Source organism: Entelurus aequoreus, linkage group LG06 (genome assembly GCF_033978785.1).
Source record: "Entelurus aequoreus isolate RoL-2023_Sb linkage group LG06, RoL_Eaeq_v1.1, whole genome shotgun sequence".
Classification (NCBI taxonomy): Eukaryota; Metazoa; Chordata; class Actinopteri; order Syngnathiformes; family Syngnathidae; genus Entelurus; species Entelurus aequoreus.
The window spans coordinates 84,332,839-84,349,667 of NC_084736.1; the positions used below are offsets into that span (position 1 = coordinate 84,332,839).

At 43.0% G+C, this 16,829-nt stretch overlaps 1 protein-coding gene across 4 annotated transcripts in view; it reads left to right on the plus strand.

Moving 5' to 3' along the window:
• Window positions 1-16,499, plus strand: part of ggt5a (gamma-glutamyltransferase 5a) — a 22,437-nt gene extending 5,938 nt beyond the window's left edge. For 2 of the 4 annotated variants that reach the window (XM_062051698.1, XM_062051697.1), the window contains exons 7-14: window positions 6,173-6,333; window positions 6,507-6,653; window positions 8,775-8,905; window positions 10,550-10,734; window positions 10,815-10,906; window positions 14,368-14,474; window positions 14,584-14,694; window positions 15,661-16,499. In XM_062051698.1, the coding sequence (XP_061907682.1) occupies window positions 6,173-6,333; window positions 6,507-6,653; window positions 8,775-8,905; window positions 10,550-10,734; window positions 10,815-10,906; window positions 14,368-14,474; window positions 14,584-14,694; window positions 15,661-15,807 (1,081 nt within the window). In that variant the 3' untranslated portion in view covers window positions 15,808-16,499. The remainder of the gene's footprint in view (window positions 1-6,172; window positions 6,334-6,506; window positions 6,654-8,774; window positions 8,906-10,549; window positions 10,735-10,814; window positions 10,907-14,367; window positions 14,475-14,583; window positions 14,695-15,660) is intronic. The other 2 variants (XM_062051700.1, XM_062051701.1) reach the window with 1 other exon arrangement.
• The last annotated feature ends 330 nt before the right edge of the window (window positions 16,500-16,829 follow it).

A 16,829-nucleotide genomic window follows, 5' to 3' on the forward strand; every position in this document is an offset into this window, starting at 1 on the left:
CGGACCAAGGCCTCTCGCAGCTGTGCAAAAGCCTCATTGCAGCTGTCAGTCCATTCATATAACTGTCCCTTGTGTGTGAGCTGGTGCAAGGGGCCAGCAATCGTTGCAAAGTCCTTGATAAATCTCCGGTAATAGGATGCCAGTCCCAGGAAACTCCGCAACTCTTTAACATCTCTTGGCGCTGGCCAGTCACGGACAGTGGCAACTTTGGCTGGATCAGTAGCAACACCTTGCCCACTGACGACATGCCCCAGGAAGGAAACTTCACGCCGAAGCAAATGGCACTTTTTGGGGTTCAATCGCAGCCCAGCCTGACGAATGGCCTGGAACACATGCTGGAGGTTCTGTAGAGCCCCTTTAAATCCTGCAGCATGCACCAGGAGGTCATCCAGGTACACCACACAGCGATCACGGGGGATGGATGCCAGCACTCTCTCCATCAACCGTTCAAACGTGGCAGGTGCGTTGCAAAGCCCGAACGGCATCACCTTGAACTGCCAGAGTCCTTGACCTATTGTGAACGCTGTCTTTGGTCGAGCTTCGGCGGCCAACTCCACCTGCCAATAGCCACTTCGGAGATCCAGGGAGCTGAACCAGGAGGAGCCAGTGATGTAGTCCAGCGCATCATCTATGCGCGGCAACGGGTAGGAGTCCTTGCGGGTTACATCGTTGAGCCGTCTGTAGTCGACGCAGAACCGCCACGAGCCGTCCTTCTTTTTGACCAGAACTGCGGGTGCTGCCCATGGACTGCTGGAGGGCTCGATGACGCCCGCCTGGCGCATCTCCTCGATTTTCTCCTGGGCAGCCACTCGTTTGGCAAGGGGCAGACGGCGTGGGTGTAGCCGGATTGGTCGTGCGTCTCCTGTGTCAATGTCGTGGAGTACGAGACTGGTGTGCATGCAGTCTTCATCTTTCGCTGCAAAAATGTCTTGGAAGGCATTCAGTAAGCTTTTCAGTCGCTCCTGCTGGGTGGTATCCAGGCCTTGACTGCTTCGCTCTAACAGTTCTGCAATAGCCTGCTGGGTCTCTATAGTAGGCAGTCTATTAGTAGAAGGGTTAGGTTGAGACTTCTCCTGGTCCACCATGAAGGCCGTAGCCGGGGATGGCTCTGTGGGGGCTGTCACTCTGCAGGCGCCTGGCTCATCAGTACCCTGGAGGGCAACTGTTTTCTCACCAAGATGAAGCGTGGCTCTAGGCACATCGACCACAGCTCCCCACATCTCCAACAGGTCAAGCCCAACAATGCAGGGGTCTTGAATGTCAGCCAGCCAGAATGGGTGTCGTCTCTCTTGGTCCGCCACCTTAATGCACACTGTCCCTTGGCCCAGCATGGCAGCCTTGCTACCGGTGACGGTTGTAATTCGGGCGTTGGTGATTGTCCAGCCTGATGGCAAGCTGCGCTGCAAGTGGGGAAGGACACCCGGCCGGATGATGGAGATAGTGGACCCCGTGTCAACCAGGGCTCTGCAGACTGTTCCATCAAGCTCGCATTCCAGGTATAGCCCCCGGGCCCTGCCCAGGCGGCCCAAGCGCTGTGCGTCACATTCGGGTACAATGGAAACCATCCCGGGTGTCAGTTCCCCGACACTGACACCCCTCTCTAGTTTGACGACACCTCAGCGGCAACGTCAATGGGGGCAGGGGCTGGACAGTGTCTTGCAATGTGGCCAGGGACACCGCAGCGGTAACAGTTCACTTCGGTCTGCCTTCTCTGGGAGAAGCGTGGCCGGGGCCTTGCAGTCACTTGGTCGGTTCCCTCTCGTTCGGTCTCGTCCCATCCAGCCTGGCGGACTCGCGGAACATCACGGCGGCCATCTGGAAACAGGACGTGCTCCACACGTTCGGCTTCAGTCAATGCGGCAGAGAGAGAGTGTTTAGCAAACAGTCTGAGATGTTCCCGAAGTCGTTCAGGCTGTAGACCACGGACAAAGGCTTGTACGGTGAGCTCTTCCTGTAATACTTCTGGGAACGCTGGGTGACCCCTTCGCACCAGATGGCGAAGGTCCGCAGCATAAGCTCCGAGACTTTCTCCCAAAAGGCGTCGCCGCTTATACAGCTGCTCTTGTGCTTCGTCTGCATGGATTGGTCGCCCGTAACGTCGTTGAAGAGCCTCGCGCATGGCCCCCCAATCAGCCAATTCCTCCTCTTGTAAATCGACCAAACACTGTAAGGCTGGGCCTTCCAGGGACAGCGCCACATGCCCTGCGGTTGCCACATCAGACCAGCCATTCAAACGTGCTGCTAGCTGGACCTGGAGGAGGAAGGATTCAATAGAGCCTTCTCCACTATAGTGAGGAAGCTTTGGAGTGGCGATGCTTGGCCTGTAGTCATCTCGCAGGGAATTTGTGTCCACCATCACCGCAGGAGAGGCACTTCTTCGCCAGGCACTCCTTCCAACACGAGGCGCACTTCTTCCATCTGGTTGAGCTTCCAATCTTGTCCCATCATATTGAGCTTCCATTCTTCCTCCAAGTGGATGGGCCTCCCGTCCACTAGGGCGGCGCAGGTTCCTCTCATTTACTTGGTGGTGAGGTAGTTGAGCCTCCAATCCACCAGGGCGGCGTTTGTTCCTTTCCTCTTCCTGGTGACGAGGTAGTCGGTCTTCATCCGGAAGTGCATTCTCCCAGCACTTGATGAGATCCTCAAGCTTCTTTGAGAAAGCCATCCCACTTCTGACACCAATGTAGCGTTGAACGGGTTTGACAAATGTCTTTGCTTGAAGATGTCAAGAAATGCTGACCCAATGAACGATCGGTTCAACTTTTAATGATCAAGCCAATGTTTTAAACACACACACACAAGTGAAAGCACAGCATACTTAGTCAACAGCCACACATGTCACAGTCAGGGTGGCCGTATAAAAACAACATTAACACAGTCACAAACATGCACCACACTGTGAACACACACCAAACAAGTAGACAAACACATTTTGGGAGAACATCCACACCGCAACACAACATAAACACAACAGAACAGATACCCAGAATCCTTTGCAACACTAACTCTTCCGGGACGCTACAATATATATATGTATGTATGTATGTATGTATGTATGTATGTATGTATGTATGTATGTATGTGTATATATATATATATATACATACATAATTTTTTTTGCAAAAATAAAAAAAGAACCAATGGCCTAAAATATACACATTAGTGTACCGAAGACAAACAATAAGTGAGGAAAAAGTACCATCCATCCATTTTCTCCTGCTTGTCCCATAATCAACAAAATAGTCAATAATCAATAAAACCAGTCATGACATTAGGTACAATCTAGAATCATCTCTTTGAGCTGTATACCTACAAAATTGGCCAAAATGCTAATGTTAATTTATCTTTATATGTTTTATAGAAGATGGTTTTAGTCTTGATTGTCCATGAAAAATATTTGCTGTGATAAATATATTTATTTGCGGTTTGCAATATTTTTTTAATGAAATATGTAAAACAATCATGTATGGAATATACTGTAAAGCAGGGGTTCTAAGCCAGGGGGCCATTCAAATATTACAACTGAATTACTAATCTTACTCTAACACAGCGGGGTCAAATCTAAGACCCGCGGGTTTTATCCGGCCCGCGGGATGAGTTTGCTAAGTATAAAAATGAACCTGAAACTTTTGAATGAAAGAAACTGCTGTTCTAAATGTGTCCACTAGATGTCACAATAGCAATTCTTTCTATCTTTGTAGATGATGCTACGTATGTACAAAATAAACCACGTGTTAGTACATCAGTCCAGGAAAATGATCAAACTACATAAATAACATCCTGTAATTTGATTTTGATATTATTTTTTTATCTTGATAGATTAAAAATGAAGTTTAATTCAGAAAATATAAGTAAGGACAGGATAAACCTTGTCAAATGACATACAACCATTTGTTAATCGCAAAGATAATAGTCAAGGTTTACGGCAGGCTGATTACAAAATAAATACTAATCAAATACACTGCAAAAGAAGGGATTCATAAAAACTGATAAATAAATGTACATACAATTATGCACTGCTGAAATAAATACATTCTAACTAAATTAGTAATATATAATAATACAAATAATGTATGTTTTTTAAATAAATATTCCATAAAATTAAAGTACAAATGAAGAGTGTGTAAAAAGTGGAAAGGTCTATTACAAATGACTGAGGCTGTGACCCATATGGACCGCAGCTGGGAAATACATTTTATGACGGCCTTCTAGGGGGCGCTCACGGTCCAACAATATGAGGGTTGCAAAATGACGTCGCGTCCGTTTTTCTTCTTGGCGGCTTAATCCACACGATGGTCAAGCAAGTTGAGCGTGGCATTAAAACAAGTAAGTGTAGAGTTTGAGCAGAAAATGCTGTATTGCTGTTTGGGTGTTGCGGTCGTTCAAATAGAGACATAGGAAAGTGCGTTCATAGAGTCCTGAAAGAAGTGGTTCATAATGGTAATAAAGTCAGGGGAAAGACAAAAGTGCGTTGAAGGAAATGACTCTTAAAAAAATATCACTGTCAACATCTTGTAGAATACAATCGGACCGCTCGTGTCTGCAGTGATCACTTTGTAAAATGTTTGTTTGAACATTTGATTTGTTTGAGAAACTTTCTGTGATGCAATCAACTATGATAGTAGAACTAAAAATAAGGAAATGACAATAGATCACATTAGTTTTTTGTTGTTTTGTGGTTGCTAAGCCTGAATATGACTATGAAGACCTGCTTGTGCAAATAAACTAACGTCATGTTTGATTAATTGAAACTTTTATTAGTAGATTGCACAGTGAAGTACATATTCCGTACAATTGACCACTAAATGGTAACACCCCAATAAGTTTTTCAACTTGTTTAAGTCGGGGTCCACTTAAATTGATTCATGATACAGATATATACTATCATATATACTATCATCATAATACAGTCATCACACAAGATAATCATCAGAGTATATACAATGAATTATTTACATTATTTACAATCCGGGGTGTGGGATGTGGAGGGGGGGGGGGGGTTAGGTTTGGTTGATATCAACACTTCAGTCATCAACAATTGCATCATCAGAGAAATGGACATTGAAAGAGTGTAGGACTGACTTGGTAGGATATGTACAGCAAGTAGTGGACATAGAGAGAGAGATCAGAAAGTATAAGAAAAAGTATTTACATTTGATTATTTACAATCCGAAGAGGTATGATGAGGAAGGGAGGGTTTTAGTTTAGGGTTGAAGTTGTCTGGAGGTGTTTTAGTGCGGTTTTGAAGGAGGATAGAGATGCCCTTTCTTTTATACCTGTTGGGAGTGCATTCCACATTGATGTGGCATAGAAAGAGAATGAGTTAAGACCTTTGTTAGTTGGGAATCTGGGTTTAACGTGGTTAGTGGAGCTCCCCCTGGTGTTGTGGTTATGGCGGTCATTTACGTTAAGGAAGTAGTTTGACTTGTACTTCGGTATCAGGGAGGTGTAGCGGATTTTATAGACTAGGCTCGGTGCAAGTTGTTTAACTCTGTCCTCCACCTTGAGCCAGCCCACTTTAGAGAAGTGGGTAGGAGTGAGGTGGGATCTGGGGTGGAGGTCTAGAAGTAACCTGACTAGCTTGTTCTGAGATGTTTGGAGTTTAGATTTGAGGGTTTTGGAGGTGCTAGGGTACCAGGAGGTGCATGCATAATGGAAAAAGGGTTGAACGAGAGTTCCCGCTAGAATCCTCAAGGTGCTTTTGTTGACCAGAGAAGAGATTCTGTAGAGAAATCTCGTTCGTTGGTTGACCTTTTTGATTACCTTGGTTGCCATTTTATCACAGGAAAGTTTAGCCTCTAGAATGGAACCTAGGTAGGTGACCTCATCTTTCCTGGAGATAACAATGTCACCCACTTTTATGGTGAAGTTAATTCCTAGTCATAAATATTGCGATTGTTGGTCCAAATCATCGTATTTTCCTCGTCGATTTTCATAACAGAAACTAAAAGCTTTACTAAGCAGTAACTTTCTAACATGGTAAATAAGCATGTTGTTTTTGTTATGTGGTGGGCCCCCACCATGTGTAGGTTTACCTCGGGCCCCCGAATGACTAAACACGCCCCCGCTAACAATGTCACTTCTGGAAAGCATTATCAGGTTTAAATGAGGTACCACCGCGGATCCTATTTTGGAGTGTCTGCATGGTGTTTACTCTTCTGTTGTCCTGCAGGGAGTTGTTCTCAGATCAAAATGGAAACCTCCTGCAGACGGGGGATGTTGTGAAATACGAGACACTGGCCGATACGTTGGCCACCATCGCAGATCTGGGAGCAGACGCTTTCTACACTGGAAAAATAGCAGAAGATTTGATCCGTGACATTCAGGAGGCAGGTATTGTCAGAGGAATTCAATTACGCTCCATTTTGCACTCATTTCATACATCTGCCAGGCACCGTGATCTCATTAGGAACGAGACAATCCATTTTCCTCGTGATCCATTTGAGGCTGAAATTGTTGCGGCGCCTTTTTGCTGAGTGGAACCATTTGCTGTGGTGGTTTTTCAGGGGGATCACTGACGTTGCGGGACATGGCCTCCTACCGAGCCGTGGTGAGCGATGCATGGAACATTACCCTGGGGGAGTACCAGATGTATATGCCCCCGCCCCCTGCAGGGGGGATCCCCCTCAGCCTGGTCCTCAACATCATGAAAGGTTGCTGCTACTTGAAGGCACACATCTGCACGGCAGACACACTTTGAAGTCTGACACTATTGGAAATATATGTGGCACATATGCACTTGAACACTTTAACCCAGCGGATACGTGACTAGGTTGCAAAATTCCGGGAATATTCAAAGTTGGAAACTTTCCATGGGAATTAACAGGAATTAATGGGAAATGAATGGGAATAAACATTGAATGCAACATGCTAGATCTTGCAGCATGATTACTAGCTAAAACAACCTGATTTCATGCAAATTCAGTTGAATTTCAACCCTGCACTTTGCATTCCTCCATCACATATACGGTACGTGCTGCTGCATATGAGCTGAAAGCCAGTGGATACGTGACTAGGGTTGCAAAATTCCGGGAATATTCAAAGTTGGAAACTTTCCATGGGAATTAATGGGAATATATGGGAATTAACGGGAATTAATGGGAATAAACATTGAATGCAACATGCTAGATCTTGCAGCATGATTACTAGCTAAAACAACCTGATTTCATGCAAATTCAGTTGAATTTCAACCCTGCACTGTGCATTCCTCCATCACATGTATGTGGCACATATGCATGGCAGTCTAACACTTTAACGTGCTGCTGCATATGAGCTGAAAGCCAGTGGATACGTGACTAAGGGTTGCAAAATTCCAAGAATATTCAAAGTTGGAAACTTTCCATGGGAATTAACGGGAATACTGTATATGGGAATTAACGGGAATTAACGGGAATTAATGGGAATTAATGGGAAATTAATGGGAATAAACATTGAATGCCACATGCTAGATCTTGCAGCATGATTACTAGCTAAAACAACCTGATTTAATGCAAATTCAATTGAATTTCAACCCTGCACTGTGCATTCCTCCATCACATGTATGTGGCACATATGCATGGCAGTCTAACACTTTAACATGCTGCTGCATATGAGCTGAAAGCCAGTGGATACGTGACTAGGGTTGCAAAATTCCGTGAATATTCAAAGTTGGAAACTTTCCATGGGAATTAACGGGAATTAATGGAAAATGAATGGAAAATGAATGGGAATAAACATTGAATGCAACATGCTAGATCTTGCAGCATGATTATTAGCTAAAACAACCTGATTTAATGCAAATTCAGTTGAATTTCAACCCTGCACTGTGCATTCCTCCATCATATATATGTGGCACATATGCATGGCAGTCTAACACTTTAACGTGCTGCTGCATATGAGCTGGAAGCCAGTGGATACGTGACTAGGGTTGCAAAATTCCGGGAATATTCAAAGTTGGAAACTTTCCATGGGAATTAACGGGAATATATGGGAATTAACGGGATCTAACTGGAATTAATGGGAAATGAATGGGAATAAACATTGAATGCAACATGCTAGATCTTGCAGCATGATTATTAGCTAAAACAACCTGATTTCATGCAAATTCAGTTGAATTTCAACCCTGCACTGTGCATTCCTCCATCACATGTATGTGGCACATATGCATGGCAGTCTAACACTTTAACATGCTGCTGCATATGAGCTGAAAGCCAGTGGATACGTGACTAGGTTGCAAAATTCCGGGAATATTCAGAATTGGAAACTTTCCATGGGAATTAACAGGAATTAATGGGAAATGAATGGGAATAAAGATTGAATGCAACATGCTAGATCTTGCAGCATGATTATTAGCTAAAACAACCTGATTTCATGCAAATTCAGTAGAATTTCAACCCTGCACTGTGCATTCCTCCATCACATGTGCAGTGCATTCTTCCATCACATGCATGCTCCACACTACAGCAGGTCTATTGAGGCCACACTAGTATTTGAGCCCAAGGACTTCATCCAGTCAGGTAAGTGTTGATGATATTACTTTTTTTTAAAGACTACTCCAATTGTTCCGCTGACTATTTATATCCGTGTGTGGCGTCGCATTAGTCTTTTACAAGCTTCTCATCTTATTCTACAGAATAAAATGGACGGTGTCCAACTTTGAATGATCAAAAAAATGGTCAAAATTTCCAAACTTCCCGTGGTAAATTTCCGGAAAGTTTCTGGAAATTTACCGGAAACTTTCCACCCCTTTGCAACCCAACCCGTGACCTCGCATTTTGTTTGACTTTTTCTTACAGGATACGACCCGAATCCGGCATCTCTGAGAGGTGAACAAAAAACGCTGTTTTACCACCGCTATGTTGAAGCGCTGAAGTTTGCTAATGGATTAAAGCGACATATCCGCGATCCTCAGTTCAGCTCGGGAGAAGTAAGTTCAATAAATGCAAACAAGAAGCTAAAAGACTAATCATACCAGAGCTGCTATTGTGCTATTTAGTCATTCACGTACACACCCCTTAAAGGGGAAATGCAGTTTTTTTGTTGTTTATATACACGTGTATTTCCCTTTTCTGTTGGTTCTAAATAATAAAAAACGTCTAGTACGAGGCAGCTAACAATGCACATAACAAAACCCAAAACCAGTGAAGTTGGCACGTTGTGTAATTCGTATCACATCACAATATAGATCTGCTATTGGCCATCTAGAAGGCCTTACTGACAACAACTCGTGATCTGATTGGCTATCGCAATTGTCTATCAACTGTATGTGCCCGTTCACTTACAGTGCACAGACATTGTTGATTCTGAAGGCCTCGGGCAGATTTGGTACAGCATGGCAACATAAGCTGGCTGAATTCTGATTGGATACAAACTCTATAACCTAAAAACAACAGCACTGGAAGGAGCATAATATGACATGACGAGAATATGAATACTTTTAGATATTTAGGGAAAGTAAATAATATATAACAAAGTGTGAAACTGTAACTACAAAGAATACAATCAGCTGTCTATCTATTGGGTCAAGGAGCGCTAAATTGTGCAACCCAATTGTTGGGTTTTGTCAAGACGAGGGGTCTTTCGCAGCGAGGATTGTTCTCCCGGGATGCAATCGGACTATACTGGACAAGGCTTGAAGGTAGGAACATTATTTAATCATTCAAACTCAAAGTACTACAAAAAGCGCTCAAGGCGAAGACGCAGCTTAACGCAGGAAACAAAAGCTAAGACTTAGCATAAACTATGAACATGAAACATGAAACTAAAAACATGAACTGTGGCTTGAAACAAATAGCAAGAACTATGGACATGAAACAAAAAGACTTACGGGACACGGCAGGAATCGAACAGCATGAACTATGGCAAGAAAAGTCATAACAGAGCAATGTCGCCAGGACGACTAACTGGCAAAACAGGCTTAAATAATAGTCTCTGACTAGAGCAGGTGCGTGATCCGAACACATGAGACAGGTGAAACTAATCAGTCGTCATGGAAACTAAAACAAACAAGGGAGCGCAAACAGGAACTACTGGAGTCTTAAACAGAAAATAACAAAAAACCTGATCCAGACCACAGATCATGACAGGTTTGGAATAACCCAACATTGTAGTGAGCTTAACTCAGCTTTTGTGTTAAATAATTCAACCCAATAGTTGGGTTGGGAATAACCCAAGATTAAGTTATCATAACTCAACATTTTGGTTAAATAATTCAACGCAAAAGATGGGTTGAAAAAATGTACCCAAAATGTTGAGTTCAAATAACTCAAATAAGGGCTTCATCCTTTTCTGAACCAGCAGTTTTGGTACAATCGGGTTATTTTTCAAGCCCACATTGTTTAGTGTGAATAGCACAGGTGAAGCGACACCAGGTCTTCGGTCCCTACTTCTCAGAATCAGTGTGAACGGGGTTAGACTGAAAGGGGCTTAAGAACATATTGATCCAAAGCTCACGTGGCTCGGCCCGAATAAGAGAGGGGCTTAAACACAAAGCGGCTTCTAATAAAAGCCCTGCTGAGATCAAACAGATTAGGGATCAAATGTTTCTTCCATCATTCTGTCCTCCTTACAGCTGCCAAAGAAATTCACAGAGGAGAGCTTTGCCAATCACATCCGCAGTTTGATTACCGACGACAGGACGCACGAGGCCCAGTATTACAACATAACGCCCTACTTGGACGGTGTTGGCACCACCCATGTCTCCGTGCTGGCCCAGGACGGCTCGGCGGTGTCCGTCACCAGCAGCATCAACCACATGTCGGTGCACTCACCTCCCGTCTTCACACAGGTGTTTCCATATCTGCATCTTCAGGCTTCTTCATTCTTTTTACTCGCAGATTTGGTGCAAAAATATTTTCCCCAACAACCGGAGTTATCCTCAACAATCAGTTGTCCGACTTCTGTGGGAAAGTTGATCGTTTCTATGCAGGTAGGCCCAACTATATTCCTATGTCACTTGTTTCACATTTTGTGACGTTACAGATGTATTCCAATATAGATGGTGGTAGTATTATGATCTGGGACTGTTTTGCTGCCAATGGAACTGCTGCTTTAAAGGCCTACTGAAATGGTTTTTTAAATTTAAACGGGAATAGCAGATCCAATCTGTGTCATACTTGATCATTTCGCGATATTGCCATATTTTTGCTGAAAGGATTTAGTAGAGAACATCGACGATAAAGTTCGCAACTTTTGCTCGCTGATAAAAAAAAGCCTTGCCTGTAGCGGAAGTAGCGTGACGTCACAGGAGCTAGTATTCCTCACAATTTTCCTTTGTTTACAATGGAGCGAGAGAGATTCGGAGCGACAAAGCGACGATTACCCCATTAATTTGAGCGAGGCTGAAAGATTCGTGGATGAGGAACGTTACAGTGAAGGACTTGAGAGGCAGTGCAGGACGTATCTTTATTCGCTCTGACCGTAACTTAGGTACAAGCTGGCTCATTGGATTCCACACTCTCTCCTTTTTCTATTGTGGATCACGGATTTGTATTTGAAAGCACCTGGGATACTATATCCTCTTGAAAATGAGAGTCGAGAACGCAAAATGGACATTCAAAGTGACTTTTATCTCCACAATACATTGGTGACACACTTAGCTACTGAGCTAACGTGATAGCATCGTTCTCAAATGAAGATAGAAACAAAATAAATAAACCCCTGACTGGAAGGATAGACAGAAGATCAACAATACTATTAAACCATGTACATGTAACTACACGGTTAAAAATTCTCAGCCTGGTAAGGCTTAACAATGCTGTTGCTAACGACGCTAAGGCTAATTTAGCAACTTAGCAACCGGACCTCACAGAACTATGATAAAACATTAGCGCTCCACCTACGCCAGCCAGCCCTCATCTTCCCATCAACAGCCGTGCTCACCTGCATTCCAGCGATCGACGGCGCGACGAAGGACTTCATCCGTGGGTTTGGCGGCAAGCATCGGCTAGGCGTCTGCTAAGTAAGTAGTCCTTGTTGTGTTGCTGTAAGTATTGTACTTAGCCGCTAAGATCCCTATCGAGCCCACCTACAACGTTCTTCTTTGCAGCCTCCATTGTTCATTAAACAAATTGCAAAAGATTCACCAACACAGATGTCCAGAATACTGTGGAATTTTGTCGAAGAAAACAAGAGGTTTTTGTATCGGGTCCGATGGGGTCCAAACACTTCCGTGGATTTTGTGACGTTACGCGCATAAATCATATCCAAAGGAGTTTTTCAAGCGGAAGTTTGGCGGGAAATGTCAAATGTCACTTTATAAGTTAACCCGGCCGTATTGGCATGTGTTGCAATGTTAAGATTTCATCATTGATATATAAACTATCAGACTGCGTGGTCGCTAGTAGTGGCTTTCAGTAGGCCTTTAAATGGGACAATGAAAAAGGAGGATTACCTCCAAATTGTTCAGGACAAGCTAAAATCATCAACCCGGAGGTTGGGTCTTGTTGGGTGTTCCAACAGGACAATGACCCCAAACACACCTCAAAAGTGGTCAAGGAATGGCTAAATCAGGCTAGAATGAAGGTTTTAGAATGGCCTTCCCAAAGTCCTGACTTAAAGGTGTGGACAATGCTGAAGAAACAAGTCCATGTGAGAAAATCAACACATTTAGCTGAACTGCACCAATTTTGTGGTCAAAAACTCAAGCAGAAGCTTGTGGATGGCTACCAAAAGTGCCTTATTGCAGTGAAATAAGATACATTGCGGGGTTTGAACTCACAACCTACCCATCTCAGGGGGGACGCTCCAACCACTAGACCACTGAGTAAGTTCTTGAAAGTAACTTGACTGCCATCGGACCAACCAAGCTCGTGGCATCGTATCCAAAAAGACTTGAGGCTGTAATTGCCGTCAAAGGTGCATCAACAAAGTATTCCGCAGAGACTGTAAATACTTACACACTTGTCAGTTGTATTTTTCTATTCTTAATACATTTGCAAAATTAAAACAACTTTTCACTTTGTCATTACGGGGTGTTGTCTGTAGAATTTTGAGGACACAAATAAATCCGAATCAGAATCAGAATAGTTTTTTTATTGCCATTGTTTGAGAACGGGTTCACAAACTAGGAATTTTTGTATGTATGTAAAAATGTATCCATTCTGGAATAAAGCTGTAACATAACAAAATGTGGAACAAGTGAATACTTTCCGGATGCACTGTATCTTTAAAGGCCTACTGAAATGACATTTTCTTATTTAAACGGGGATAGCAGATCCATTCTATGTGTCATACTTGATCATTTCGCGATATTGCCATATTTTTGCTGAAAGGATTTAGTAGAGAACATCGACGATAAAGTTGGCAACTTTTGGTCGCTGATAAAAAAAAGCCTGTAGCGGAAGTAGCGTGACGTCACAGGTTGTGGAGCTCCTCACATCTGCACATTGTTTACAATCATGGCCACCAGCAGCGAGAGCGATTCAGACCGAGAAAGCGACAATTACCCCATTAATTTGAGCGAGGATGAAAGATTTGTGGATGAGGAAAGTGAGAGTGAAGGATTAGAGGGCAGTGGAAGCAATTCAGAGAGGGAAGATGCTGTGAGAGGCGGGTGGGACCTGATATTCAGCTGGGAATGACTACAACAGTAAATAAACACAAGACATATATATACTCTATTAGCCACAACACAACCAGGATTATATTTAATATGCCACAAATTAATCCGCATAACAAACACCTTCGCCCTCCCGTCCATATAACCCGCCAATACAACTCAAACACCCGCACAACACACTCAACCCCACAGCCCAAAGTACTGTTCACCTCCGTAAAGTTCATACAGCACATATATTTCCCCAAAGTTACGTACGTGACATGCACATAGCGGCACGCACGTACGGGCAAGCCATCAAATGTTTGGAAGCCAAAGCTGTACTCACGGTAGCGCGTCTGCTATCCAACTCAAAGTCCTCCTGGCTGTGTTGCTGCAGCCACCCGCTAATACACCGCTTCCCACCTACAGCTTTCTTCTTTGCTGTCTTCATTGTTTATTAAACAAATTGCAAAAGATTCACCAACACAGATGTCCAGAATACTGTGGAATTTTGCGATGAAAACAGACGACTTAATAGCTGGCCACAATGCTGTCCCAATATGTCCGCTACAATCCGTGACGTCACACGCAAACGTCATCATACCGAGACGTTTTCAGCATATATTACTAATGTAGCCCGGCCGTATTGGCATGTGTTGCAATGTTAAGATGTCATCATTGATATATAAACTATCAGACTGCGTGGTCGCTAGTAGTGGCTTTCAGTAGGCCTTTAACAGCTGCGATACAGGGCCAAAAGACGTCTGCTGATTGCACGTCTCGCCATTTTCTTTGCATATTTTCACATTGATGAGCTTGAAAGCGCGTCAAGGCCTTCGTTCTGTTGGCAGGGGAGCAGCCTCCGTCCTCCATGGCTCCCACCGTGCTCAGGTCCGAGTCCAAGACGCTGGTGATCGGCTCAACGGGTTCGACTATGATCACGACAGCCATGGCCTCTGTAGGTGACCTTGGCAGTCCAGCCCTTTAGACCAATTACAGCCTTTCACTGTTGTCATGATGTGTTGTCTTCATCATCTGGCCCACGCTTTGTTCCTTCTTCCTTCCAGACAATCATGAATCACCTTTGGTTTGGAAAGAGCCTCAAGGAGGCCATTGCCACACCGGTTGTTTTTGTGGACTCTGATAATGCGGTGAAGTTTGAACCCAACTTCGATACGGTAACTCTCTAAATACATGCTTTTTGTTTTTGGAACCCACCAAGCTACATTATATCCAAATGTTAATGTTAGAAGAGAAAGTCAAACACAAATACAAGGAATAGAAATTGAAAGAGTAAATGAAACCAAATTTCAAGTTTTTAATGATTGATTGAATGATTGGAAATTGTGATGTATCATGTTGTATGCATGCATGTGTGATGCATCATGTTGCATGCATGCATGTGTGATGCATCATGTTGTATGCATGCATGTGTGATGTATCATGTTGCATGCATGCATGTGTGATGTATCATGTTGTATGAATGCATGTGTGATGTATCATGTTGTATGCATGCATGTGGGATGTATCATGTTGTATGAATGCATGTGTGATGTATCATGTTGTATGCATGCATGTGGGATGTATCATGTTGTATGCATGCATGTGTGATGTATCATGTTGTATGAATGCATGTGTGATGTATCATGTTGTATGCATGCATGTTGGATGCATCATGTTGTATGCATGCATGTGTGATGCATCATGTTGCATGCATGCATGTGTGATGCATCATGTTGCATGCATGCATGTGTGATGTATCATGTTGTATGCATGCATGTGTGATGCATCACGTTGTATGCATGCATGTGTGGTGCATCATGTTGCATGCATGCATGTGTGATGCATCATGTTGTATGCATGCATGTGTGATGCATCATGTTGTATGCATGCATGTGTGATGTATCATGTTGTATGCATGCATGTGTGGTGCATCATGTTGCATGCATGCATGTGTGATGCATCATGTTGCATGCATGCATGTGTGATGCACCATGTTGTATGCATGCATGTGTGATGCATCATGTTGTATGCATGCATGTGTGATGCACCATGTTGTATGCATGCATGTGTGATGCACCATGTTGCACGCATGCATGTTCCAAATACACTGAAAGTCAAGTCAAGTGGGTGTTGTCTTGCAGCATGTGGTAGAGGATCTGCAAGCCCTGGGACACGTGCATAAAAGTGCCAAGAAGTTCTACAACGTAGTCAACGCTGTGGCGGAGGAGGACGGCTGCATCTGTGCCGTGTCTGATGCCAGGAAACTGGGTCAAGCAGCAGGTTACTGACACCATGTGACAGTAATAATGGATACGGTATATTTGTGTCGCTCAATAAAATGCAACATGTACTGCAGCCATGGATTTGAGTTAGGAACGTCCCTATACAACTTTATCCACTTATGATGTACCGATATTGGAACCTCATATCTATATTAATCCTATACAATCTAAGATGGATTCATATATAATTGTGTTATTTTGTAGTTTGTAATGTTAGAAAAAGCTTGATTAAGCAAAACAAGTCAAACAAAGTACAATGGGAGGTATGATAAACACTAACCTATTTATTACTAACCATCTGGAATGGATTTATGCTGTCTTTAAACTGAAGTGGTAATTGTTTTTTTGGTGCCACCTTGTGGCCACAATAATTCATAAATTTTAGGTCATGACGCAGTAAACTGACATGTTTGTTACTTTATAATATGCTTCTGCCTGGGAGACTTTGTATGTGTACTGAATGTGCCACTAGAAGGATTTGGACTTGTTAATATTGACAAATGTGTTGTTTTCCACTGCAATATTGTTCAGTTAAGGACACTTTTTTACATATTTCTCACTTGCTTGCTATTGTGTGCTTTGTTGTTGTATAGCTGCCAGCTCCTGTAGTGGCCTATAACCCACCATGTTTACCTTTTTAAATGACTTGACTAAAATTCCAGAAAAAAACAACCTTGTGTGTTTATTGGTGGACATTTACAAAAGCCCAAAAGCAGTGAAGTTGTCACGTTGTGTAAATGCTAAATAAAAAGAGAATACAACAAATCCTTTTCAACTTATATTCAATTGAACTGCAAAGACAAGATATTTAACGTTCAAACTGAGAAACCAAGGACTATAAAACTAGGAGCCATTAACCCTTTACACTTACATGTTGCGGTTAATAGTATTCTATCTTTATTTGTCGTTATTTTTATTTTCTGAATAAATGATGCGATAATGTTCATTTTCAATCTATCAAGATAAATTTTTTTTAATCAAATTACAGGATGTTATTGATGTAGTTTGATCATTTTCCTCGACTGATG